The sequence below is a fragment of the Choloepus didactylus genome, chromosome 7 (genome assembly GCF_015220235.1).
Source record: "Choloepus didactylus isolate mChoDid1 chromosome 7, mChoDid1.pri, whole genome shotgun sequence".
NCBI lineage: Eukaryota > Metazoa > Chordata > Mammalia > Pilosa > Megalonychidae > Choloepus > Choloepus didactylus.
The window spans coordinates 79,724,420-79,750,657 of record NC_051313.1 but is presented as its reverse complement, the minus strand read 5'-3'; the positions used below and the strand labels follow the sequence as shown (position 1 = coordinate 79,750,657).

Below are 26,238 nucleotides of genomic sequence, written 5' to 3'. Positions count from 1 at the left end.
TTTCAACAAAAATGCCATCAGGCTCTTTTCCCTAAGAACTGAGATTCTGAAGTTCATATGAAGGAGTAATTGCCAAAAAAGTTTTTTGAAAAAGAACTGAGAGTGTGGCTCTGCCTGTTAGACATCAAAACTCAATATAAAATTATATTAAAAAGCACATGATGTCAGGCCCAGTGATAGACAGATAGATCAATGGAAGAGAAATGAGAGCTCAGAATTAGATTGAAGCATATATGGTAAATTGATATATGATAAATATAGTATATTAGTTAGAATTTCTATCTGTGACAGAAAACGCAAAACAGCAGTGGCTTCCACAAGATAGATGGTTATTTCTGTCTCACCTAAAATTCCAGAGGAAGATAGGGATCCAGACTTATATTTCTCTATCACTATGCATGACCTTCATTTCTAACGTCAACTAATGGTTCAGGGCATTTGCTACACCTCCATCTACAATGTCTGCATTCCCCAAGAAGGAAAGAGTGAGAGAAAGGGAAAATGCATGACTCTTTTCTTTGGAAACATTTCTTGGAGGTAGACACTACTCCTACTAATAACTCATTGGCCAGAATGTGGCCACAACCAGCTGCAAGTAAGGCTGGGAAATGTAGTTAATTTTGGGTGGCCATGTGTTCCGGTTTGCTAATGCTGCCATTTTGCAAAACACCGGAAATGGATTGGCTTTTATAAAGGGGGTTTATTGGTTACAAAGTTACAGTCTTAAGACCATAAAGTGTCCAAGGTAAGACATCAACAATAAGGTGCTTTCACTGGAGAAAGGCCATTGGCATCTGGAAAATCTCTGCTAGCTGGGAAGGCCCAGGACTGGCATCTGCTTGCTCCCAGGTTGTGTTTCAAAATAGTGTTCTCTAAAATGTCAGCATCAGCTTTCAACGGCTGTCTTCAAAATGTGTCTCTCAGCTGCAGCAGTGAGTTCCTTCTATCTGAGCTCTTATAGAGCTCTAGTAAACTAATCAAGACCCATGCTGAATGGGCAGGGCCACACCTCCATGGAAATAATCTAATGAAAGAGATTGCCCACAATTAGGTGGGTCACATCTCCATGGAAACAACCTAATCCAAAGATTCCAACCTGATCAACACTAATATGTCTGCCCCCACAAGACTGCCTTAAAGAACATGGTGTTTTGGGGGACATAATATATCCAAACTGGCACACCATGTTTTCATCTAAAATTTCTGTTTCTATAGAAGAAAGGAGAGAAAGGATATTGAAGAACAACTAGAAAATTCTGCTACAGATGGCAACATGGCACTATAAATCAATGGAAGAGAAGTACATTATTTAATACATGTGCTGGGACAGTGGCTTCATATGAAAAAATAAAATTAGATAACTGCCTCACACTGTACATAAAGAAAATTTTTAGATGCATTAAAAACCTAAATGTGATGGAAGGATACATACAAAGTTACAATAATGGTTTCTTTGCAGAGACAACACCAAATATCTAGTGAGGGAGATGAGTGGGACTAAGAGAGGGAATAAAGGAAAGTTTAACTTTTTATATAATGCCTAGCCTTTAGTAATAATAATAAAAAAATAAAGGACAAAATCAAACCACAAAACCCTCTCAATAAAGCTTTCTTCAACTTCATTTGCATACTTAGTTGAGGCCCTCTGGGGTCTACTCATCTGTTAGCCCCTGTGTGCATGACAGAGTGTAGAGGGGACAGTCTGAAGTGTTACGGGACTTTCTGTTCCTGGTGACTGTATCTGTTCTTGTCACCAGGACCATGGCTGAGTAGGGCAGCCCCATCATTAATGCAGAAGCCCTCTGGCTTTAGTTCTCCTAGCTGCCATATCTGTATGAAGGGAAATACAGGGATCTTATCTTAAATTTTGAACAGGATATCTGTTCATCTTCTAGCTTTGCAAAAGGAGAGCATGCTCTTTTCTCTGACATCCTCAAAAGCCCCTCCTATTCTCCAACTCCTGGGAGCATATAGGCTACCCGAGTCTATTTGTTCTCTCTCGGCAGAGTATATTCCCCAACAAAAGCCCAGGAAGTCTTGATAAAGTATCCGGTGGTCCCTGATCCATAGGTTACTTCTAGATAATTAAAAAAAAAATTAAAAGAGAAAAAAAGGCAGTTTGCAATAATAAATTATTTCAATAATTGAAAGAAGCATCTGAAATGAAGGCCTCATTAATATCTGATTTCTTAACATATCTAAAATGAAAACCTCATCTTTATTGCAGAGCCCATGTACAAGACTAGTTTGGTGGTGGTGGTAGCTGGTGGGTAGTGACAGGCCTTCTAGGAGTCCAAAGTGCATATCTGGCAGCTGTGAAAGCAACAAGCTGGGAAGAGCAATTGTTTGGCTCTGAGGCAGAGCTGAGCACAGGAGGGGGAGCAGAAGCCAAAATGAGCTAAATGTGCATGGATGAGCACAGGCTTTAGGTGAATCTAGAAGTGGGGACTGCATGGCAAAAACAAGTCAAGCCAGGATGTATGAAGTAATATCAAAATTGAATCCAAGACCTGGGGTCAAGTAACAAAAGAGAGTAAACCTGGGGACCACGAACCCAGGGACATAGGTAGATTCATGATTCATTTCTATTTTGTTTGTTTCTCTTTCAAGTCATTTTCATTTTTTGTTCTTTATTTTTGCTGAATTATGTACAGATTTATGTAATTATGTTTATTTATTTTTTATTCTTTTTCTCTTATTTAAAATTCCTTTTTGTAAAAATGTGTGATTTGATGAAAGTTCAACAGGCAAACCACACATTTTAGCACAAGCAGGTAAATATAATTTTATAACAGTTACTGAAGCTTGAATGGATGATACTTATGACTAAAATATGTCAGTGGAAGGGTATGTCATGCGCAAAAGAAAATAGATTTAAGAATGAGTAGAGAAGTTGTCCTCTTTGGAAGAAGGCTTGATAGAAATCATTGACCTCAAGGGTGTGTTGTACTTTGTGGGGTATGACAGGATAGGGAAAGATTGGCTTTTATATTCTGGGCAGGCAGTGAACAGGAAGTGGTAGCAGAGAGCTTTGAGGCAACACACAGCTTACCAATCTTACCTAAAAAGAACATCCCAGGTAGGAAAGGACTGCCAGGCCTGAAAATCTGGCACTGACTCAGGAGTTCCTTTCTACAAGGGAATGGATTGATGGTCAAGGGGCATTTGGAGACGCTCAGGGCTGCTGCAGCTGCTGAATTGTATGCTCAGGCACCCCATTTATTTCTAGCTGTCTGTTGACCTTCCTCAGGTGGCTTTCATCCTCAGAGTTGCAAGGTAGAATGCCTGTGTTCTGGGAAGGATGAAAGTGGAAGGGCCAAAGCCCTGCTCTCTTGAGGTGTTACCTTTTTATTCCAGAAGTGAACACCTTCCCTGCAGTCTTCCATTTACATCTCATTGATCAGAATTATGTCACATGCCTGTTCTTACTGGATTGATTTTGGGAAGTTTGATATTCTAACTCTCCAGCCTCTCTGGCAAAGGAATACAGAGCAGAGGGAGGCAACGGATGGCTTTTGAATAGCAACCTACAGTGTACCTTTCTAAGACAAGGTGGTGGTCATAAGGAGATGTCCAAAAAACCAAAACAGAACAATAAAAATGAAAAACAGTGAGAAGCCAAAAAACAAAGCAAAACAAAACAATTAAAAAAAAAAAAAAGGCAAAGCAAAAATAGTAGGTCAATTTGACAATTAACTTTTGATATGTGTACAATGTTGGGCAGGCTTAAAAATCTTGAGACAGAGCCTTAGATCTGCTTCCTTTAAAAAATACATATATTTAAAATTTAAATTCAGTGTTTAAAAAAAGTAAAAATCATACGCATGCACAAAGTTTAAAGAACAAGTAATTCTATAAGATGGTGCAAACACAAAAATAAAACCAACAATCCTTTTCACCTCCTCCAAGTTTCTGTTTCCAGAAGAAGCCATTTTAAACTCTGAGAATTTTCTTTTGTGGCATTTCCAGCTCAAGTTTCATCTTTTCTATTGTCTTTCCATCTCTTCATTGAGGTCTTAACTAGATATCTGAATTAGGCTGTGGTAATTTGAGGCAAATTTTTTGGTCATAATTTAAATTTTCTCTATGATAGCATTTTTTTCTGGTGACTTATTTTTCTGTTATAGTTTTTTTTTTTACCTGACTTTTCTTATATCTTTGTATAATCTTGTTTTGATATTGTGCCTATACCCTAGAAAAAAGCTTGTTTTTAATCTTAATTGCATTCCTGCGGGTCCAAACACATTGCAAATAGGAGCTTTGGAAGATGTTATTTTAGTTAAGGTGTCACCCAACTGAATGAAGTCGGGCCCTAATCCAGATTACTGGAGTTCTTTATAAGCAGAAGACATGTGGAGAGAATGCCACAGGGTAGAGACAGAAGCTGGAAATCAAGGGAACCCAGAAGAGAAAGGAGAGGACAGGAAAGTCAAAGAACCTAAGGCTTGCTGGCCAGCCAGAACACTACTGACTCTGGCAGGAAGCAAGCCTTCTAGCTGGCTATGAGCCAATAAATTCCTGTTGTTTAAGCCAAACTAATTTGTGGTATTTATGATCATAGACCAACAAAACTAGGACAGTACTTAAAAATCTTTTAATTATGGAAAATTTCAAACTTGTACAGAATTAGAGAGAAGAGCACAATAAATCTCATGTATTTATCACCTAGCTTCAAAAATCAACTCTCAGCCATATAGTTCTTTCTATAACCCCACTCGCTTGTCCTTCTGTATGATTTTGAAGCAAATCTGAGACTTAATTCACAATCATTTTAGTATGTATTTCTAAAAGGTGAGGACTCTTAAAAACATATAACTAAATCCTAAAAAAATTAATAAAAATTCCTTAATATCATCAAATATACAGTGTTCACATTTTCAATTGTTTTAGAAATGTAATAATCCTTTTCTTCAGTTTTCTTGTTTGTATCTGAAGCCAAATAAGGTTCATACATTGTGATTAGTTATCTTTTCAGTCTCTTTTAATCCATAGTTTCTTACTATTCTCTTTATTTTTCATCACAATTTATTTGTTGAAAAAATTAGATTGTTTGTTTGATAGAGTTCTCACAGCCTGGATTTTGTTAATTATATCCATGTGGTGTTTAATATGTTTCTCTGCATTACCTTGCAAATTGGTAGTTGGGTTTAGAGCTTGATTAGATTCAGGTTCAGTTTTTTGGCATGATTACTTCTTAGATGGTATGGTGTTCTTCCATCAGGAGACATGAAATATCTGGTTGTCTTTTTTTTGTATTATTAGCAGCCACTTATAATCATTGTCCAGTTCTGCACCATCCAATATGGTAGTCACTAGCCACAAATTGTATTTAAATTTAAATTAATTAAAATTAAAATTTTAGTGTCTCAGTTGCACTGTCTTTCAAATGATCAATAGACACATGTAGCTAGTGGCTATGGTATTGGGCAGGGCAGGTATAGAAGATTTCCATCATCACGGAAAGTTGTATTGTACAGTGCTGGTTTAGAACCATTAATTCAGCAAAGGTTATGATAGTGCTATACTGATTCTAACATCCTCTTTCACTTACTAGTTAGAAAATTTCTATTAAGAGAAATTTTCGCATATCTACTACATGGTCATCCAGTGATACGCTTCACGTAGGAAAGGCAGGATAAAGCTTAATTTTTTCAGTTTAATGAGTTCATAGTATTATATTCTCCAACAGTGAATAATTAGTTTAATACAATTATGTGCTCATGGGTTTAGACATATTCAACACCTTTTTTCCTATTTTTTGTTTGTTTGTTTTATTTTGGCTCAATAGACTAATTGTTCTTTATGGAAACATTGTCCTAATGCACAGAACATGACTTCTGACTAACTGGTAACTGTGTTGGATTGCATTATTGGCCACAATTTTTCATCCATTCATTCCCATCACCAAGTAGTTAAGTTTGCAGTTCCTCTAATCCAAGATGGAGCATGCCACCCCACCCCACCCCTTGACTTTATTCTTGACCATGGGACTTGCTTCGGCCAATGAGATTTTAGCAGATTTTGAAGCGGGCAGGGACTGAAATGTACTTTATGAGCAGAGCTAGCTCTCTTGTGCTTCTGCCACAGCCATTAGAAGAACATGCCTCATTCATTATGAAGCTCCCAGAAGGAGGATGAGAAACAGTGAATTGCCTCAACTGATCTGCAGACTTGGAACCTGAAACAAAAGTTTATTGTTGTTGAGATTTTCAGGTTGTTTTCCTTCTTTCTTTCTTTTTTCTTTCCTTCCTTCCTCCCTCCCTCCTTCCTTCCCTTCCTTCCTCCCTCTTTCTGTCTTTCTAAATTATTCCACTTGGTGACATCTATCAATATCCAAATTGGCATTAGTAGAGCTTGTCTCAGATTAATGTGTTTTACCCAAATAGCACTGTGCTGTTCAAAATATAATAATTGAAATCTTGCCCTAGAACATTAGGGACTTTGTAAGAACTCAAATTGATTGTTACTTCTTATTTCTTGATCCAAAAACTATAGATATCTTACTTTTTTTTTTTTTTTTACATTATATGTTAAGGTTTTAGTCATTTCAGTCATTCCTTTAATTATCTACCTGTTATAGTTTGAAGCTGTATGGACCCCAGAAGATCATGTTCTTAAAACTAATCCATTCCTGTGGGTGTAGACCTATTGTGGGTGGGATCTTTTAATTAGGTTATTTCAGTTGAGGCATTCCCAAGGTGGATCTTAAGCCTCTTACAGGAGTCCTATGTGAGAAAGAAAAAGACACAGAAGCTAAGAAAGAAAAACCAGAGAAGCTGAGAGAGAAGCAGCCAGAAGTTGAAAGCAATGAAACCTGGGAGAGAAGGACCAGCAGATGCTGTCCATGTACCTTGCCGGAGGAGTCCCATATCGCTGGTAGCTGGTCTTTGGGGAGAATGCATGTCTTGTTGATCCCTTGATTTGGATATTTCATGACCTCAGAACTGTAAACTAAACCCCATTGTAAAAGCCAACCTATTTCTGGTATATTCCATTTCACAAGCTTTAGCAAACTAAAACACTACCCCTCTTTGACTTCCTGATTTTCATCTTTTATTTATTTATTTATTTTTTGGTTACACTTTATTCCATTTATTTTTTAGAGTAGCTTTAGGTTTACAGAAAAACTGGTCAGGAAGTACAGGGAGTTCCCATATACTATCTCCCCACCACCCATGTCTCCTTTTATTAACATCTTGAATTAGTGTGGTACATTTATTACAATTGATGAATCAAGTTTGATACATTATTATTAACTAAGTTCCATAGTTTACATTAGATATTAAGGTTTTAGTCATTTCAGTCATTCCTTTAATTATCTACCTATTATGGTTTGAAGCTGTATGGACCCCAGAAGATCATGTTCTTAAAACTAATTCATTCCTGTGGGTGTAGACCTATTGTGGGTGGGATCTTTTAGGGTTCACTCTTTGAGTTGTACAGTTCTCTGGGTTTTGAGAAAGGTAAAATGTCATATCCACTATTATAGTATCATACAAATTGATTCACTGTCTTAAAAATGCTGTGTACCACCTATCCATCCCTCTCTCCTTCCCCCTCCTCCTGATAACAACTGATTTTTTACCATCTCTATAGTTTTTCCTTTTACAGCATGTCATATAGCTAGAGTTAATCAGTATGTAGCTTTTTCAGACTGGCTTTTTTTCACTTAGCTATATGCAATTAAGTTACCTTCGTTGATAGTTCATTTCTTCCTCCTCTCTCCCTCCCTCCTTCCCTCCCTCCCTCCCTTCCTTCCTTCCTTCCTTTTCACCAAACTGTGCCTACACTGGATAACTAAAGACAATATTCATTTCAAGAACGTCATACATATCTTAGCTCACTACCATTGTCTGTTCTAATTTTTAAAATATGAAGCAGAAATACAAAGTTTTGAGGGGATAGCAGAAAAGAAGTGGCACCAATTTTATATTTATATATTTCTCTCCTCCAGGTAGTTCTAGAAATAATCAGATCTCTTAACTAATGATGTGGATCAACTTTCAATCAATGGCTCACAGTATCATGACATAGTTGTACATACATCCCCATGATCAATTTTAGAACATTTTCATTAGTCCAGAAAAGAAATAAAAATAAAAAAGAAAACTCAAATCCTCCCGTACCTCTTATCCCCACCTATTATTGACCCATAGTATTGTGTAGTACATTTGTAACCATTGATGAAAGAATATTAAAACATTACTACTAACTATAGTCCATAGTTTGAAAGAGGTACATTGTAATAGTAGCATACATTTGTTCTACTTCATGAAAGAACTTTTTAATATTTGTACAGTTAATCACAGTCATTGTCCACCACACAAGATTCACTGTGTTATACATTCCCATGTTTTAACCTCCAACTTTCCTTCTGGTGACATACATGACTCTAAACTTCCCCTTTGCACCACATTCACACATCATTCAGTACTGCTAATTATACTCACAAGAATGTGCTACTGTCACATTTATCCATTTCCAAATTTAATTTCAACCTCATTAAACACTTGCACGTATTAAGCAACCACTCCCTAGTCTTTAGCCTCATACTATATCCTGGTACCCTATATTCTGTGTTTTATGTCTATGAATTTACATATGATAGTTAGTTCAGATCATACAGTATTTGTCCCTTTGTGTCTGACTTACTTCACTAACATAATGTCTTCAAGATTCATCTATGTTGTCACATCCTCAGAACTTCATTCCTTCTTACTGCTGAATAATATTCCATCGTATGTATATACCATATTTTGTTTAACCATTTATCTGTGGATTGACACTTGGTTTATTTCCATCTTTTGGTAATTGTGAATAATGCCACTATGAACATCAGTGTGCAAATGTCTGTTTGCATCCTTGCTTTCAGGTCTTCTGGGTATATCCCAAGTAGTGGGATTGCCAGGTTGTAAGGCAACTCTATTCTTAGCTTCCTGAGGAATGGCCAAACCATCCTACACAGCAGCTGTACCATTTTACATCCCCACCAGCAGTGAATAAATGTTTCAATTTCTCCACATCCTCTCCAACACTTGAGTTTCCTGTTCATTTAATAGAGGCCATTCTCTTAGGTGTGAGATGATATCTCATTGTTTAGATTGGTGTTTCCCTAATACTAGTGAAGCTGAGCATCTTTTCATGTGCCTTTTAGCCATTTGTATTTCCTCTTTGGAAAAATGTCTATTCATGTCTTGCCCATTTTTAAATTGGATTGTTTGTCTTTTTTGTTGTTGAGTTGTAAGATTTCTTTATAGATTCTGGAATTTAATCCCTTATCAGATATGTGGTTTCCAAATACTTTTTCCCATTCTATAGGTTGTCTTTTTATTTTCTTGATAAAGTTCTTTGATGCACAAAAGTTTTTAATTTTGATGATACGCAACCCCACCCCTTTGATGAGGTCCCATTTATCTATCCCATTTATTGATTTTTTTCTTTTGCTGCTTGTGCTTTTGGTGTCAGGTCTAAGAAACCATTGCCTAACACAAGGTCTGTCAGGTCTAAGAAACCATTGCCTAACACAAGGTCCAGAATATGCTTCCCTACTTTTTCCTCTAGGAGTATTATAGTCCTGGTTCTTATTTTAGATGTTTGATGCATTTTGATTTAATTTTTTGTATAAGGTGTGAGGTAGGGGTCCTTCTTCATTATATGGATACCTAGTTCTCTCAGCACTATTTGTTGAAGGGACTATTGTTTCCCAATTGAGTGGACATGGCAACCTTGTCAAGAATCAATTGGCCATAGGTGTGAAGGTCTATTTCTAAGCTCTAAATTTGATTTCATTTGTCTATGTATCTATCCTTGTGTTAGTACCATGCAATTTTTTTTTTTTTTTTACATTTTATTCACATTTATTTTTCTCTTTTAGTGTACTCACAGAAAATTGGAACACCTTATTCAGGAGTTTAATAGCAACTTTTGTAAGCAAAGTTACATTCCAGCTCTAAGTCAAATTGGTGAAAGCTTCTCCGGTATTTACAAAACATGATAGACAAGATGCTACACGAAACCATCACATCTGAAGGTTTTTTTTCCCTTTATTGTCAAAGGCAACTGGAAAAGAAAGCATTGTCTGCTGTGATCAAAAACATACCACAGTATAAACAGTAACCATTCCACTTATCACAGCTTGGTTGAGTTTAAAATTTGTGTTTAAAAGGACCAAGATGAGTGCAGTTTTACAAAAATGGGCAGGGTGGAAAGTTGCAAGCTTCATGTGCTTCTGGATATCAAGATTTGTTTTTATACAATAGTCACAGTTAAAAACACCCTGCTCTGATATGTCTACCTGGGATGAATCTGGACCTGGCATCATGGGATTGAGAACATCTTCTTGACCAAAAGGGGGATGCGATATGAAACCAAATAAAGCTTCAGTGGCTGAGAGATTTCAAATGCAGTCGAGAGGTCACTCTGGTGGACATTCTTATACACTATATAGATAATACTTTTTAGGTTTTAATATATTGGAATAGCTAGAAGCAAATACCTGAAACTACCAAACTCCAACCCAGTAGCCTTGACTCTTGAAGATGATTGTATAACAATGTAGCTTACAAGGGGTGACTGTGATTGTGAAAACCCTGTGGATCGCACTCCCTTTATCCAGTGTATTGATGGATGAGTAGAAAAATGGGGACAAAACCTACATGAAAAATAGGGCGGGATGGGGGGTGATTTGGGTGTTCTTTTTTTATTTTTATTTTTTATTCTGATTCTGATTCTTTCTGGTGTAAGGAAAATGTTCAAAAATAGATTGGGGTGATGAATGCACAAGTATAAGATGGTACTGTGAACAGTTGATTGTACATCATGGATGATTATATGGTATGTGAATATATCTCAATAAAACTGAATTAAAAAAAAAAACACAACACCCTGCTGGTAATACATAATTACCCTTTATTAAGGTCATAAACAAGCAATAAACAATAAAGCCTATACAACTTGTAGTTCTAGTTAATCACTGACTGGTACAGCTAACATGAGATAAGTGAAAAGTTCCCATTGTTTAAATGAACTCCTAAAACTATGATTTCTTTTTTAAATTTGAGTATTGCTTTTTTTTTTTTTTTTTTTTCCTTTTTCTGACTTAGTCAAGACTTGTAATGTTGTAAACCTGTCTCACAAAATACATCATGGTAGCTTTTCTTTAAAAAAAAAAAAGTCTAGCCTTTATACCATCATTTCTAGCGGTGTATTATCTTGGCAATATTGTGCACCACTTACATTTCCCCATTGTGACCCCTATCACTTCATTGCTATTCCTTCTTGACCCACCCATCTCCTTGATATATGGGCATGTCCATAGATTGACAAAGAAAGTTTACGTTTTTGAATAAAGATGCAAAGTATGCAAAAACATTAATCCTGATTAAAAAAAAAAAAAAAGGAAAGAAAGAAAGAAAAAAAAGAAAGAAAAAAGAGAAAAGGTTTTAAGCTCTGCTTGGCCTGTTAGAATGGTGGTAACAGAATGATTTGAGATGGGATCTGTTGGAAGGGGGGAGAAATTTGCTGCTAACAAAAGGTAAAATAAAAAAAGACTTCTTTAAAATCAATCCCTGTTTGTAGACAAGATCTCCCAAACCAGTACCTGGTACCACTCCAACAAACAAAGGGGGGTGGGGGGTGGGGGGAGAAAAAGTTGAGCGATTGGCTCAGAGAATCGTGCCCTCTTACTCTGCTGCCTCCGCTGGGGGCGGGGGGTGGTGGGTGGTGGGCGGTGGGTAGCGGGGTGTTGCTTATGGATTGGACTCAGGCTGGGCCTCCTGTGAGGGGGCTGCTCTGGTTAATGAGACAGCGGCGGCCGCGGGCTACCCCGCGGGGGCTGCCTCCTGCTCTGGGGGCGCACTGGGGTGGGCGGGCAAGGGCGCCTCGCAGGCAGCAGCGCTGGCCCGGGTCTCCGCGGCGTTCTGCTTGGCCTGGGGCTCCTCGGAGGTCTTAGTCTCCTTATTGGCGGGCGGCTTCTCCAGAGCGACAGCAGCCCTATTACCACGCTATTTTGACCACTGTAGTTTTGCAGTAAGTTTTAAACTCTGAAGTATGAGTCCTCCTACCTTGTTCTTTTACAAGATGATTTTGGCTATTCAGGGCCCCTTACCAAAAACTTTCCTTAAGTTGGTCTTGACTTTTTCATTTTGTAAAGAAGGCGGTTAGAATTTGGATTGGATTGCATTGGATATGTTAATTGTTTTCAGTAGAATTGGCATCTTGACGATATTTAGTCTTCCAATCCATGAGCATGGAATGTCCTCCCGTTTATTTCGGTCTTCTTTGATTTCTTTTAGCAATGTTTTGTAGTTTTCTATGTAAGTCCTTCACATCTTTGGTTAAATTTATTCCTAGATATTTGATTCTTTTAGTTGCAATTGTAAATGAAATTTTTTTTCTCAGTTTCCTCTGCAGATTGTTCATCTCCAGTGTATGGAAATCTACTGAATATTGCATGTTGATCATATATCCCACCGCTTTGCAGAATTTGTTTATAAGCTCTATTAGATTTGTTATAGATTTTTGGGGGACTTGCTATATATAGGATCATGTTGCCTGCAAATAGTGAGAGTTTTGCTTCTTTCCAGTTGCTTAAGTGTTCTGGTTAGAACTTCCAGTACAATCATATTTTGGAGACATTTTGGGTTTGGTTCCAGGCCACTGCAATAAAGCAAATATCACAATAAAGTGGGTCACACAAAGTTTTTGGTTTCTCGGTGCATATAAAAGTTACTTTTGCACTATGCTGTAGTCAAAGTGTGTAATAGCAGTATGTCTAAAAATACAATGCACATGATTAAAATATGACACAAAGACATGAAATGAGCACATGCTGTTGGAAAAATGGTGTTGATAGACTTGTTCAACATAGGATTGTCACAAATCTTTAATTTGTGCAAAATGTAATATCTGAGAAGCATGATAAAGTGAAGTGCAATAAAATGAGGTATGCCTGTACAGTGTTTAATAACAGTATCTTTGTCTTGTTCCTGATCTTAGAGAAAGCTCTCGGTATTTCACCTTTAAGTATGATGTTAGCTATGGGTTTTTCATATATGCCCCTTATCATGTCGAGGAAGTTATCTTCTATTACTAGTGTTCTAAGTTGTTTTCAGTAAGAAGGGGTGCTGGATTCTGTGAAATATCTTTTCTGAGTAGCTTGAGATGATCTTTTTTATTTTTTCCTCTCCTCTTAATGTGGTATATTATATTAATTGATTTTCTTTAGTTGAATGACCCTTGTATACCTGGTGTTCTAGTTTGCTAATACTTCTGGAATGCAAAACACCAGAGATGGATTGGCTTTTATAAAAGGGGTTTTATTTGGTTACACAGTTACAGTCTTAAGGCCATAAAGTGTCCAAGGTAACACACCAGCAATTGAGTACCTTCACTGGAAGATGGCCAGTGGCATCCAGAAAACCTCTGTTAGCTGTGAACGCACGTGGCTGGCGTCTGCTCCAAAGTTCGGGTTTCAAAATGGCTTTCTACCAGGACGTTCCTCTCTAGGCTGCATTTCCTCAAAAATGTCACTCTTAGTTGCACTTGGGGTATTTGTCCTCTCTTAGCTTCTCCGGAGCAAGAATCTGCTTTCAACGGCTGTCTTCAAACTGTCTCTCATCTGCAGGTCTTGTGCTTTCTTCAAAGTGTCCCTCTTGGCTGTAGCTCCTCTTCAAAACATCGCTCACAGCTGCACTGAATTCCCTCTGCCTGTCAGCTGATTTATATGGCTCCACTGATCAAGGCCCACCCTAAATGGGTGGGGCCACGCCTCCATGGAAATATCCAATCAGAGTCATCACCCACAGCTGGATGGGGTGCATCTCCAAAGAAACACTCAAAGAAATCTAATCAAAACTGATAACGTCTGCCCACACAAGATTACATCAAAGATAATGGCATTTGGGGGACACAATACATCCAAACTGGCACAGAAGGCATGTGGCTGGCGTCTGCTTGCTCCCAGGTGGCATTTCAAAATGGAGTTCTCCAAAATGTCTGCATCAGCTTCCATCTTCAAAATGTCTGTCTCAGCTCCAGCTAGCTATGAGCTCCTTCTCTCTGAGCTTATATAGTGCTCCAGTAAACTAAACAAGGCCCACGCTAAATGGGTGGGGCCATGTCTCCACGGAAATTATCCAATCAGAGTTACCACCTACAGTTGGGTGGGTCACATCTCCATGGACACTGAACCAATAGGTTGCAGCCCAATCCACACTAATATGTTTGCCTCCACAAGAATGCATTAAAGAATATGGCTTTTTCTGGGGGACATAATATATACAAACTGGCACACCTGGGATAAATCCCACTTGGATCATGGTATATAGTCTTTGTATGTGCTGTTGGATTGGCTTTGCTAATATTTTGTTGAGGATTTTTGCACCTATATTAATGAGAGATATTGATCTGAAATTTTCTTTTCTTGTATTTTTATTTGTCTTTGGTGTACAGTGATGTTGGCCTCATAGAACACGTTAGGTGGTGTTTCGTCTTCTTCAAATTTTTGGAAGAGCTGGAGCAAGATTGGTGTTAACTCTTCTTGTAATGATTGGTAGAATTCCCCTGTGAAATCACTTGGTCCTCGGCTTTCCCTTTTTGGGAGGTTTTGAATGACTGATTCAATGTCTTTACTTGTAATTGGTCTGTCGAGAAACTCCTTTTCTTCTAGAGTCAGTGTAGGTCATTTGTGTGTTTCTAGGAATTTGCCCATTTCATCTAGGTAGTCTGATTTATTGGCATACAGTTCATAGTATCCTCTTATGATCCTTTTTATATCTGTGGGTCAGTAGTTATGTCCCCCTTTTCTTTCTTTCTTTCTTCTTTCTTTCTTTCTTTCTTTCTTTCTTTCTTTCTTGGCTTAAAACAACATTTTGTTATTATTCTTCACATTTCTGTGAATTGGCTGAGATCAACTGGGTGATTTTTAGATGGTGTTATATAGTTGCTGTCAGATAATGGCTAGGGTTGAAATAATCTGAAGCCTTGACTGGCCTCAGTATCCAAGATGTTCTTCACTCACAGGTCTGGTGTCTTGGTACTTCTCGGCTTCTCTCTTCGTGTGACATCTTACCCTCACAGCATGGTGGTTTCAGGGAGTCACACATGGCAGCTAGCTTCTGAGGAGTAGGAGTAGGAGTAGGAGTCTAGGCCACTTAAGAGCTATGCCCAGAAATAGCACAGCATCAATTTTGTCACATTAAATTGGTCAGAGAAAATATGGCACTTGCCCAGATCCAAGGGGATGGAGAGTCTCAAGAAGGAGTGCAGAAGAGAATGTGGGATAGAGTATACTATCTTGGCTATCTTTGGAAAATAAAATCTGGCAAACACTCCTTTCATTTTTTATTTTAGTTCTTTACATCTTCTCTCTTTTTTATTTGTCAGTCTAGCTAAAGTTTTGTCAATTTTATTGTTCTTTTCAAGAAACAATTTTTGGTTTTGTTAATTCTCTTTAGTTTTTTTTTGTTGTTGTTCTCTATTTCATTTATTTCTGCTCTGATTTTTGTTATTTCTTTACTTCTGCTCACTTTGGGTATATTTGCTTTTCTTTTTCTAGTTCTTCCAGGTGTGCCGTTAGGTCTTTGATTTGATTTCTAGTTCCTCCAGGTATGCAGTAGGTCTTTTGATTTATAGTCCTAAATGTTTAGGACTATAAATTTCCCTCTGAGCACTGCCCTCCTGCATTCCATAAGTTTGATACATTGTGCTTTCATTTTCATTCATCTCAAGATATTTATTGGTTGTCCTTGTGACTTCTTCTTTGACCCATTGTTTGTGTGTTATTTAATTTCCATATATTTTTGTATTTTCCAGTTTTCCACCTGTTATTGATTTCCAGCTTCATTCCATTGTGACCAGAGAAGAAGATTTTTGGATACTTTCTTTTTTTTAAAGCTTGTATGATTTAAATTTTTTAATACATTTTCCACTGTGAAATTCAACATATACACAGAACAGTGACAACCTTCAAAGCATAATCCAATTAGCAGCCATAAAGCAAACTTCAAAGAATGTCATGGTCCACAGATCCACAACCCTGGCCACCTCCCTACTGTGATATACAACATACATTCAGAAAGGTGACAACCTTCAAAGCACAACCCAACAAGTAGCCAGAGAACAAACCTCAAAGAATACCATGGGCCACAGTTCTACAGCCCCAGCCATCCCCCCACTGTGAAACACAAGATATATACAGAAAGGTGACAACCCCCAAAGCACAATTCAATGAACAGCCACAGAGCAAACCCCCAAAGAATGCCATGGGCCACAGCTTCACCACCCCAGCCTACCCCGCCGACCCAAGCCACTCCAACACCCAGCATCCAAAAATACATATATATATATTTATATAAAGATTCAGTATTTGTAATTCTTTGTTATATCCTATCTTGTTTGTTGCTACCCCTTCATCTTGTTTAATCACTTACTTGATCTTCAGAGGTGTCTAGGCAGTGACCACACTAACTTGTTCATATTAAAAAGGAGTGTTGACATTATGGGGAAGGGGGCTGCCTCTGGTTGATGTTCTTAAAGAGGCTGTTGCCTCTGGGTTTTAGGACTTCTCTGGCATAGGAACACTCTGGTGGATTTAAGTTTCTGAAAAATAAACTTAGTGAAACTTTTATAGAGTCTCAAATGGAGACCTAGGTATTTTGGGACTACTACTGGTTAGGTCTTGGCATACTGTGGCCATTTGGGATATCTAGCTGGAGCTTGCCCAAGAATAACTTGCAGGATAACCTCTCAACTCTATTTGAAATCTCTTAGCCACTGTAATCTTATTTTGTTACCTTTCTTTCCCCCTTTTTGGTGAAGAAGGCATTTTCAATCCCTTGATGCCAGGGCCAGGCTCATTCCTGGGAGTCATGTCGCATGTTGCCAGGGAGATTCACTCCCCTGGGAGTCATGTCCCACATAGGCAGCAGTGTAATGTATTTATTTGCTGAGTTGGGCTTAGAGAGAGAAAGGCCACATCTGAGCAATAAAAGAGGTTCTCTGGAGATGGCTCTTAGGCATAATTATGGGAAGGCTTAGCTTCCCTTTTACAGCCATAAGTTTCTCAAGAGCAAGTCTCAAGACCAAAGCTTCACTTATTAAATATGGGGTTCCTAATTTCACGTAGCATATATTCTGTCCAGGGTAAACACTCAGTATCTCACATTATGTTCACTAAGTTGTACAATTATCATCACTCTCAATTTTAAACAATTATCATAACATATAACATCCCAAAGCTCTTATCAGCCCCTAATTATTCTTTCAATTTTTAAAAATTTATTGAGACTTGTTTTGTGACCCAACATGTGGTCTATCCTGGAGAATGATCCTTGTGCACTTGAGAAGAATGTTTATCCTGCTGTTTTGGGGTGGAGTGTTCTGTATATGTCTGTTAGGTGTAGTTCATTTATCATATTTTTCAAGTTCTCTGTTTCAAAGTCTGTGTCTCATCTGAAGTTTTAATTTGTTCTCTTGACTGAGCCACATCTTCCTGTTTCTTAGTATGATTGTAATTTTTTGCTGATGTCTGGGCTAACTCTGAAAGTCAGTTCTCACTCTTGCTTGGGATTTTATTGTAGATTGGCTGTGTGTTAAGGCTCTTCTTACATGCTTGGTAAGCTTATATTGAATCTTTAGAGAAGTCATTGTTTAACTGTTCAGATTTTCTTACACCTTCTCCACCTGTTTCTTGCCCTGGAAATGCAATGCAACTTTTATTATTGTCCTTTTTTGTGCAGTTGTTTCACTTCCAGGAGAAGGCTTCCTTTCCTCTCTTCCTTCTCTGGGAGTTCTAATCTGTTCTTTATGCTGTTTGTGCAGAATTTTCTCCCCACCTCCTATGATTTGCTCAACTGCTCTCCCTCATTCAGTATACCCTCTTCATTATATTTACCAGTCCTGGGCCTGTCCTGCCTTACAGCAGTTCAGTTTTCCTTTTTTTTTCTGTGAATGTTTTCTGCCTTCAGTAACTTCCATTTTAGGGTGTCCGTCTCCAGGGAGCCAGATAGGGTCAGTATTCAAAAACTTCCTTTTTTTTTCATTCCAGCAATTAGAGACCAGGTTGGATGTGTGCACTGTTTGCCAATTCTGCCACAGGACTCTTTTGTTTCCACATTAATGTGTTCTGCCCCAGGGAGCCAGATGAGGTCAATGTTCAAAACATCTATTTTTTCATTTATGTATTCCAGCAATTAGAGACTGGGTTGGGTGTGTGTAGCTCTTGCCAGCAGTTCCATTGTGGGTCTGTTTTGTTTCCTGGGGACCATTTTCTATGCACATGCTCACCAGCTACTTGGGTCCCACCCTGGTCTCTGCAGCCTTGGTAACCTGTGTTTGGATATACATGGCATTCTAATTCACTACTGTGAGTGACTCTGTGGTCTGTGCCCATGGCAGGAAGTACTGTGTGCTGCCATTGTGTGACTATTAAGCTTGTGGGACCAAGTGAGTGGGAGGGTCTGGACTGGCAAGTCCAAGTTGCAGATCTCCTACCTTCTTTTGTGTTTTTTTTTTTTTTTTCACTTTTTTTTGACTCAGCATTTGTAGATGCCTTCTCCAGTCTGTATTGTCCTTGTCCTCCAGAGTTCCAAGCAAGTAGGATTTATTCTTTTATTAGTTGTTTCTGAAAGGAGACTTATCTGGGGGATGCTTTATCTAGCCATCTTGACGTCACCTCAATATGAATACCTTTTATTTCTTTTTCTTGTCTTTTTGAATTAGCCTTGACTTCCTGTATGATGTGGATAGAAAAGGTGAGAGGAGACATTTTTGTTGTGTTCTCAATTTTAGTGGAGAAAGCATCTAATTTCTGTGTATGATGTTAGCTAAAGGTTTTTGTAGATGTTCTTTATCAAGCTGAGAAAACTCCCCTGCATTCTTAGTTTGCTGAGAGTTTTTATCATGAATGGGTATTGGATTTTGTCATATGCTTTTTCTGTATTTATTGATATGAGCTTGTGATTTTTCTTCCTTAGCCTGGTGAGGTGATGAATTACATTAATTGATTTTCAAATGTTGAACCAGCCTTGCATAACTTGAGTAAATCACACTTGGCCATGGTGTATAATTCTTTTTATTCATGACAGAATGAATTTGCTAAATTTTATGGGGGATATTTGCATCTATATTCATGAGAGAAATTGGTCTATAAATTCCTTCTTGGCAATGTCTTTGGTTTAAGTATTAGGATAATATTAGCTTCATAGAATGAATTAGGAAGTATTCTTTCTGCTTCTATTTTCTAGAAGAGAATGTGGTGAATTGGTATCATATGTTCTTTAAATATTTCATAGCCTTCACCAGTGAAACCATCTGGGCCTGATACTTTATGTTTTGGAAGGTTATTAATTGTTGATTCAATTTCTTTAATAGATATAGCCTATTCAAATTATCTATTCAATTTCTTTAATAGATATAGCCTATTCAAATCATCTATTATGCCTTGTGTGAGTTTTGGTATATTGTGTCTTTCAGGGAATTGATCCATTACATCTATGGTATCAAATTTTTGGGCAGAAAGTTGTTCATAATACTCTTTTATTGCCCTTATAATGCCCATGGATCTGTTGTGATGTCCTTTCTTCCTTTTCTGATATTAGTAAGTTGTGTCCTTTCTCTTTGTTTCTTGGTTAACCTGAATAGAGCCTTATCAATTTTATCATCTGAACTTTTTACATTTGTAAATAGTAATACTATTTACATTCTCTTAAGTAAACATACCATAAATCACATATTTCATCAAATCTAAGATGTCATCAATTGTAAGACACACTATTTACTTTACATATCACCGAGAAAGAAAATGTATTGTTTATTATATCTGTAAGACACCACCGAGTGTAAGATGCATCAGAAATGTAAAAATGTGAAAAAATTCATGTTTACAAATGGTGAAATATGGTAATTAAATCTTCTTTGTAAATAGGTTGATTCTAAAAGTTATAAATCAATAAACCATGCTTACATCAACCTGAATATATAATTATTGCTTGCTTGAGAGCCAATGAATGAATTACAGTTATACTTTCTTTCTTATTCAGTTTTTTCTTTTCCCTTTACTTTCTAAGCTCCCTTTCTGTTTATTGCACTATTTACCTTGTTAGATTCTCAATTTACTTCCCCAATTTTCCATCATGTTATTGATTCTATTAGGACTCCTTTTTTCTCCTTGAGACCTTACTTGTGGAATTCTTCTTCCTATTGGAACTTCTCTTTTTATTGTTTTCTGGGGTTAAATATATTTTTTCCTGAATTTGTGTCTTCCTTTTTCTTGGCTTACTTCATTGTTTTGGTAAATATGTCCTTATCAAGTAACTTCCTAAAAAGAGTTTGTGACAGGAATTTCTTCCTTTTTCCCTTGGGTATAAAGGATTCTAAGGGAATAATCTGGTGTTTTGTGTATGATTCTATCTAAATAGTTCTCAAATAGATAAATACAAGTAGACATTAATTTCATACATAATGTTTTTGTAACATTACAAAATTTGAATATGTGAAAATGAAACAACAGACTTTAGGACGTGGTATATGCTCTAAATTAGCACCCAATATCATGCTGTTTCTTTCAAAGCCACCTTTACTTGTCTGGGAATCAAGAGGTGGAAATGGTAGTAGTATATTGCAGATTACCCCTAGTGATCTGCAAGAGAAATTATTGTTTCTCATCACCCCAACAGTGGGCTTTGCTGGTCTAGAGGTCACAGTTCTCAAGACAGGAGTGCTTCTAATATGGGACAGTGCAATGGTTCAGTTAAGCTGGCAGTTGAGATGCCACCTGGCCACTTGGGGCTCTTCATGCCAGTGAATCTACAGCCAGAGGCATTGCTCTACTGGCTCGGATGACTGAATGGCCGTGATTTTCAACGGGTTGCCACTACACAATGGGAGTAAGGAGTATCCTGGGGTGTCTCTTAGTGGTCCCAGGTCCTGTGATTAGAGTCGAAAGAAAACAATAACAGAACATAGGGATGACTGCTAAGGGCCCAGACCCTTCAGGAATGAAAGTTTGGGTTACCCCAACAGGCAAGGAACCATGACCAACCTAGGTGCTTGCTGAGGGCAAAGGGAATATAGAATGGGTAGTGGAAGAAGATAGTTATAAATACCAGCTGTGAGCATATGACCAGTAGCAGAAACAGGGGTCATAATAATTGTTTGCATTTCCTCCTTATTTTGGCATGAATAAATTTGTGTTTTTCCCTTCTGCCTCCATTCCCCTATCATCTAACATAAGATGTGGTAACCCTATACCTCAATATTTATGTTACAGGTTATCAAAGGGAGAATGTGATTCAGCTAGAGGAGGCAAGAACAACATCCAGAGGTGGATAAAAGGACTTCCGTACCTTCTTTTGGAGACAGGGTTAAGATGCTTTTGGTTGTAAGAAGGATAGTTGCATCATGTTAGGCAAAAGCATGAATTTGCTATTGTCTTTATTTGTCAGTTAACTATTTAACTTTATTTTATTTATTTTAAAAATTGAAAATAAATACTAAATATTTATTTAACCATAAAAAGGGGTGCATACATATGCCACGTTGATGAAGAGTGGACTTTAGTGGCTTTGTGTTATACCACCTTAGTTAGATTGGAGACAAATTTCTCAGAATTCCCTTCCCTGTAAGATTCTAAGTTGGTATTTCCCAGAAGAGACATTTTGTATGAGATTTGGAAGCCAGCAGTAAAGCAGAAACTATATTTTTTTACTCTCTGAAGGGTGGTGCAGGTTGCTAGGTTGGTGGTGGCTTGGGTGTATTGTTACCGATCTATTAGATTACTTTGTGGGTGTGGGGCAGTGATCTATAGGTAGCTCCTTCAATTCCCAGAGGATCTCCTCCTCCAGCTTTTCTGAACTCTGGGCCATGTGTGTATGCAGTTCTGGGTGAAGGGTACCAGTTTCTCCTGCAGGTTACTCATAACAATGAAGTTAGAGCTGGTGAGGGAGACTTGCATTCCATTTTGACCTTGTGGGTTCCAGTTGTGTTTGTGGGTTCTAGTTCTCCCTTGGAAGTTTTCCTTGTTGTTTTCTAGGTTTTTCCTTGTCCTTGTTCACATTTAGCTTTTCTCCCCTACTGCTGGCTGACTTAGAGCAGTGTTAGTCTCAACACTATATGCAGAGGCAATGGCCTGTCTGGAGTGCTCCGTGAGCTCCCACAATTGCATAAGTTCTGTCTCACTTATAGTGGTTCTGGTTTTCTGATTGAATCCCACCCTAAAGACAGCTTGGAGGAACATAGGAACAGTGTGGGATTTTTATGCCAAAGACCATTCAGTTTTCATGGGAGAAACATATATAATTTTTGGTATAAAAATTCATTAATTTTATTCAAGAGAGAGTTTTTAGGATTCCTTCTCCAAGACTATTTACTTAAACAATATCACTGTTACTGTTTTCTTCTTAAAGAAAAAGTAATATATATTCATTGTAGAAAACTTGGCAGACACAGGTAATCAACAGGATACCAATAACATTTTAGTGATTACCCTTCAAGTCCTTCTTCAATGTATATATCTCTAATGTATATGTATACATAAACACACTTTATTTTTATAAAAATGGAGCCACATTTAAATTCTATTTATAAAACAGACTTTTTCCCCTCAACAGCATTCTGTAAATATTTGTCTCTAGACAATGTCTGCAACACACTACATAATTTTTAATAACTTCACAGTATTCCTTTGCATGGATATGCCATCATTTATTTAACTCAATTATCTTACTGTTAGATGTTCAGGTCATTTTCAGGTCATTAATTCTTTCAACAGATATTTATTGAGTAGCTATTCTTTGCATGCATCTATATCTGTGCCAGCCACATCTCTGTGCATATTCCCATGCCTAGACTACTGTGTGGTTAAACCTTTCAACAAGTGTGTATTGGAGAAGGAAGTCATAAACAGGGAGACTGAGTCAATTTAAATATTTGGATGGGTTTAATTTTATAAAATAACTAGGCAGTTCTAAACCTTTCTGTATGTCTTCTTGAATGCAACATTATCAATTAATATTTTGGAATCCATCTTACATTTGTTTGCCTCTAGAAGAAACTTGAGGTTATTGGTCCACCTACAGGAAGTGAAAGCTTGAAAACAATTTTCGTGGTGTTCCCACCTTCCTTTTCTCATCAAAGCTCCCCACCTTTGCCTCTACCAGTAGACTCCCTGAGGCCCACTGTTTGCTGAAGTGAAGCAGAATCTCGGGCCTCAACCCAGAACTGCTGGATCAGCATCTGCATTTTAATGTGATTATCATACACATTTATTTCAGAAGCACTGATTTAGACCCCCACACTTAGCCTACACTTTCTCCTGGTTCTCCCTTCTGAACAACAGGGTGGGTTTTTGATTTGCTAATGCTGCCAGATTGCAAAACACCAGAAATGGATTGGCTTTTATAAAGGGGGTTTATTTGGTTACACAGTTACAGTCTTAAGGCCATAAAGTGTTCACAGTAACGCTTCAACAATCGGGTACCTTCATTGGAGGATGGCCAATGGCGTCTGGAAAACCTCTGTTAGCTGGGAAGACATGTGGCTGGTGTCTGCTCCAGAGTTCTGGTTTTGAAATGGCTTTCTCCCAGGATGTTCCTCCCTAGGCTTCAGCTCCTCAAAAATGTCTCTCTTAGTTGCTCTTGGGACATTTGTACTCTCTTAGCTTCTATGGAGCAAAAGTCTGCTTTCAAAGGCCATCTCCAAAATGTCTCTGTAAGCTGCAGCTCCTCTTTCAGCTCCTATGCATTCTTCAAAGTGTCACTCTTGGCTGTAGCAAGCTGGCTCCCTCTGTCTGAGCTTATATAGTGCTCTAGTAAACTAATCAAGGCCCAGGCTGAATTGGCAGGGCCACATCTCCATGGAAACTGTCCAATCAGAGTCATCACCTACAGTTGGGTGATTAATCCAAACGTTCCAACTTAACACTAATATGTCTGCCCCCACAAGATTGCATCAAAGAACATGGCTTTTTCTGGGGGATATAATGTATATAAACCGGTATAGTGGGGGGAGACCAGACCAGCAGTAACAGCTGTGCCCGGGACAGGGTCTGCACTCAAGGATCTACTCAGACACTTGTCCAAAGCCCAGTCCTGCCTGGACAGGAAGTCGGTCACTAAAGATAGGCTGCTCTTAGGACAGGACATAAGGGACGTCTGCAAGCTGTTCAGTAGGGTGAAAATGGGTGGAACAGGAAAGGGAGGAAAGTAAGTTCCTGGACTCCAAAAACCACAGTTCGTCTAGGTGCTATTTTCTCTGTTATTTAGCACATAGCTTTGCCAGGAGACATCCCTTTGCTGACCTCTTTTCCTTTTACATTTGTCCAATATTAAAATGTCACCCTCTAAAACTTCTCTCCATGAATTAGAATGTTTAGGTTGTCAGGGATCGAATGTGCCTGTTCTCCAACAGTCTCTGGCTGTTCCCAACTGCTTTTATGGCATAGTCATGGTGAAACCTGAGTCATCTGAAGATGGGGCAGTGCCAAAGAGCCTGGGAAAGTTGCTGTACACAAGTCAGGACAGTGAAGACCTGGGGATCAACAACTGCTGGGCACCAGAACCACCCCACCTTCAGAAAGGAACACTTCCCCCGGCCCTAATGGAGTTTATACAAATTGCTCTGAGCTTTACAGTTCTAATAAATCCTTTTTTTTTTTTTTATTTTTAGCAAATGTGTGTGGAGACAGCCCAACCTATAAAAGCATCTTCCCAGACAATTGTTTTTTAGAGTCTGAAGTAGCAACACCTAACTTTTGCATGTGTCAGAACTTTCTTTCGGTTTTTTTTTTTAAGCCGAGAAACCACATTTTCCTGGAGAGGAAAACACGATACCTCAATTTTCTTTTAGGAAAAAAAGTTTTTCTCCTATCTTCATATACATTTAACTGCCCAGAAAATACACCCCCGTTTACGGATTGTGGTGTGCGTGTGTCTGTGGTTTGCCGTTTCTCTAAAATTCTGACTCACAGTCTGGAGGACAATGATTGATTTTTTTCCACTTCACATAGCTGCTATGAATTTCTCCTCACAAGGATGGGCCTGTTTATTCACTCTGGGCATCGTTGGTAGGGCGCTAGTGTAAACAACCCCTGGAACCCGGTGGGCCGGGGAAGTGGGCGCCCTCTGTTCTTCCCGGGGAGGAGGGATGCGGGGCCAGGTTGGGCTGACCGCGTTCAGAGACCGTTCTCCGACTCCCCTGGCTTTGCGGTATTTGCCAGGGCTGGGAGAAGCGCCATTGTGATGCGGGTGGGAGAGGTGGAGCCACGACGCCCTGTCTCAATTTAGATCTCTCACTCCACTCTTAGGCGCGCCCATTTCAGATTGCTGAACTCCAGTCGAGGAGAAAAAAATTCAGGGAGGAGGTGGGAAGCCACACCCCGTGGAGCCCACGAATTTTCGCTGCAGCCGGCCGTCGCCTGGGCAGACGCCGCCGAGATGCGGACCCCGGCGCTCCTTCCAGCAGCCCACCTTCTCTGCGTGTGGACGGCCGCGCTGGCCGCGGCCCCAGGGTAGGAGCCTGGGAAGCGCGCGGGGCGCGGCGGCGGGGGAGCTGGTTTCGCCTGGGCCCGGGACTGCGGCGGATTGCAGCCGGCTGTGCTGCAGCCAGCGGGAACCCGACAGCGGGCGGGGCAGTCCCCTGCCAGGCGCTGGCCTCGAGCCTTCAGTATATGTCGCTTCAGTGTGCTTCTCCACGGGACAGTTACATTCTCCACCCATGAAGTTGCTTTATCGCTTCGCTGACCATACTATTTTCTAGAAGGTCGTTTTATTTTTAGCTCACGTTTCTCCTGCTTTTTGCTTCTTAACTTCTTGGTCCCAAATAACGTACCTTTGCTTCTCAAAGACTTGTGACATATCTTTTCTAAACATGGTGTCTCAACTTTGACAATGCTAAAGTATGGCTGAGGTAACTGAAGTATGGATTCAGGTGCAGGCATTGTAGGAAGATAACTAATGACAGCTTCCAAAAAATGGAAAGTGCCTCACTCCTAAAGGTTTCTGCAATTGAACTCAACCTTGGGCAGAGTGCTGTTTTTTTTGACTTCTTTTATGCATTACTACACCTGGGAATTTCACCATTGGTATTTATCTTCAGTTGCTATATTTCAATCAATGGTATTGGTTAGATGACGTTTTTCTTGGGCAGATGCCCAAGCATAAAGTTTGAATAAGAAACAGGCAAAATCCTAGTAATTCCTTTTTTTTTTTACCAAGAAAAAAATCACGCTGGGATGAGGTCCTT

General features: G+C 38.8%; 1 protein-coding gene across 2 annotated transcripts in view; it reads left to right on the top strand.

Moving 5' to 3' along the window:
- The window catches only part of CD109 (CD109 molecule), a 243,344-nt gene that overhangs the window by 27,814 nt on the left and 189,292 nt on the right, over nt 1–26,238 (top strand). Inside the window, exon 2 of one of the 2 annotated variants that reach the window (XM_037844053.1) lies at nt 25,301–25,504. In XM_037844053.1, the coding sequence (XP_037699981.1) occupies nt 25,431–25,504 (74 nt within the window). In that variant the 5' untranslated portion in view covers nt 25,301–25,430. Of the gene's footprint in view, nt 1–25,287; nt 25,505–26,238 lie in introns of those variants that run through there. The other variant, XM_037844054.1, reaches the window with a different exon arrangement.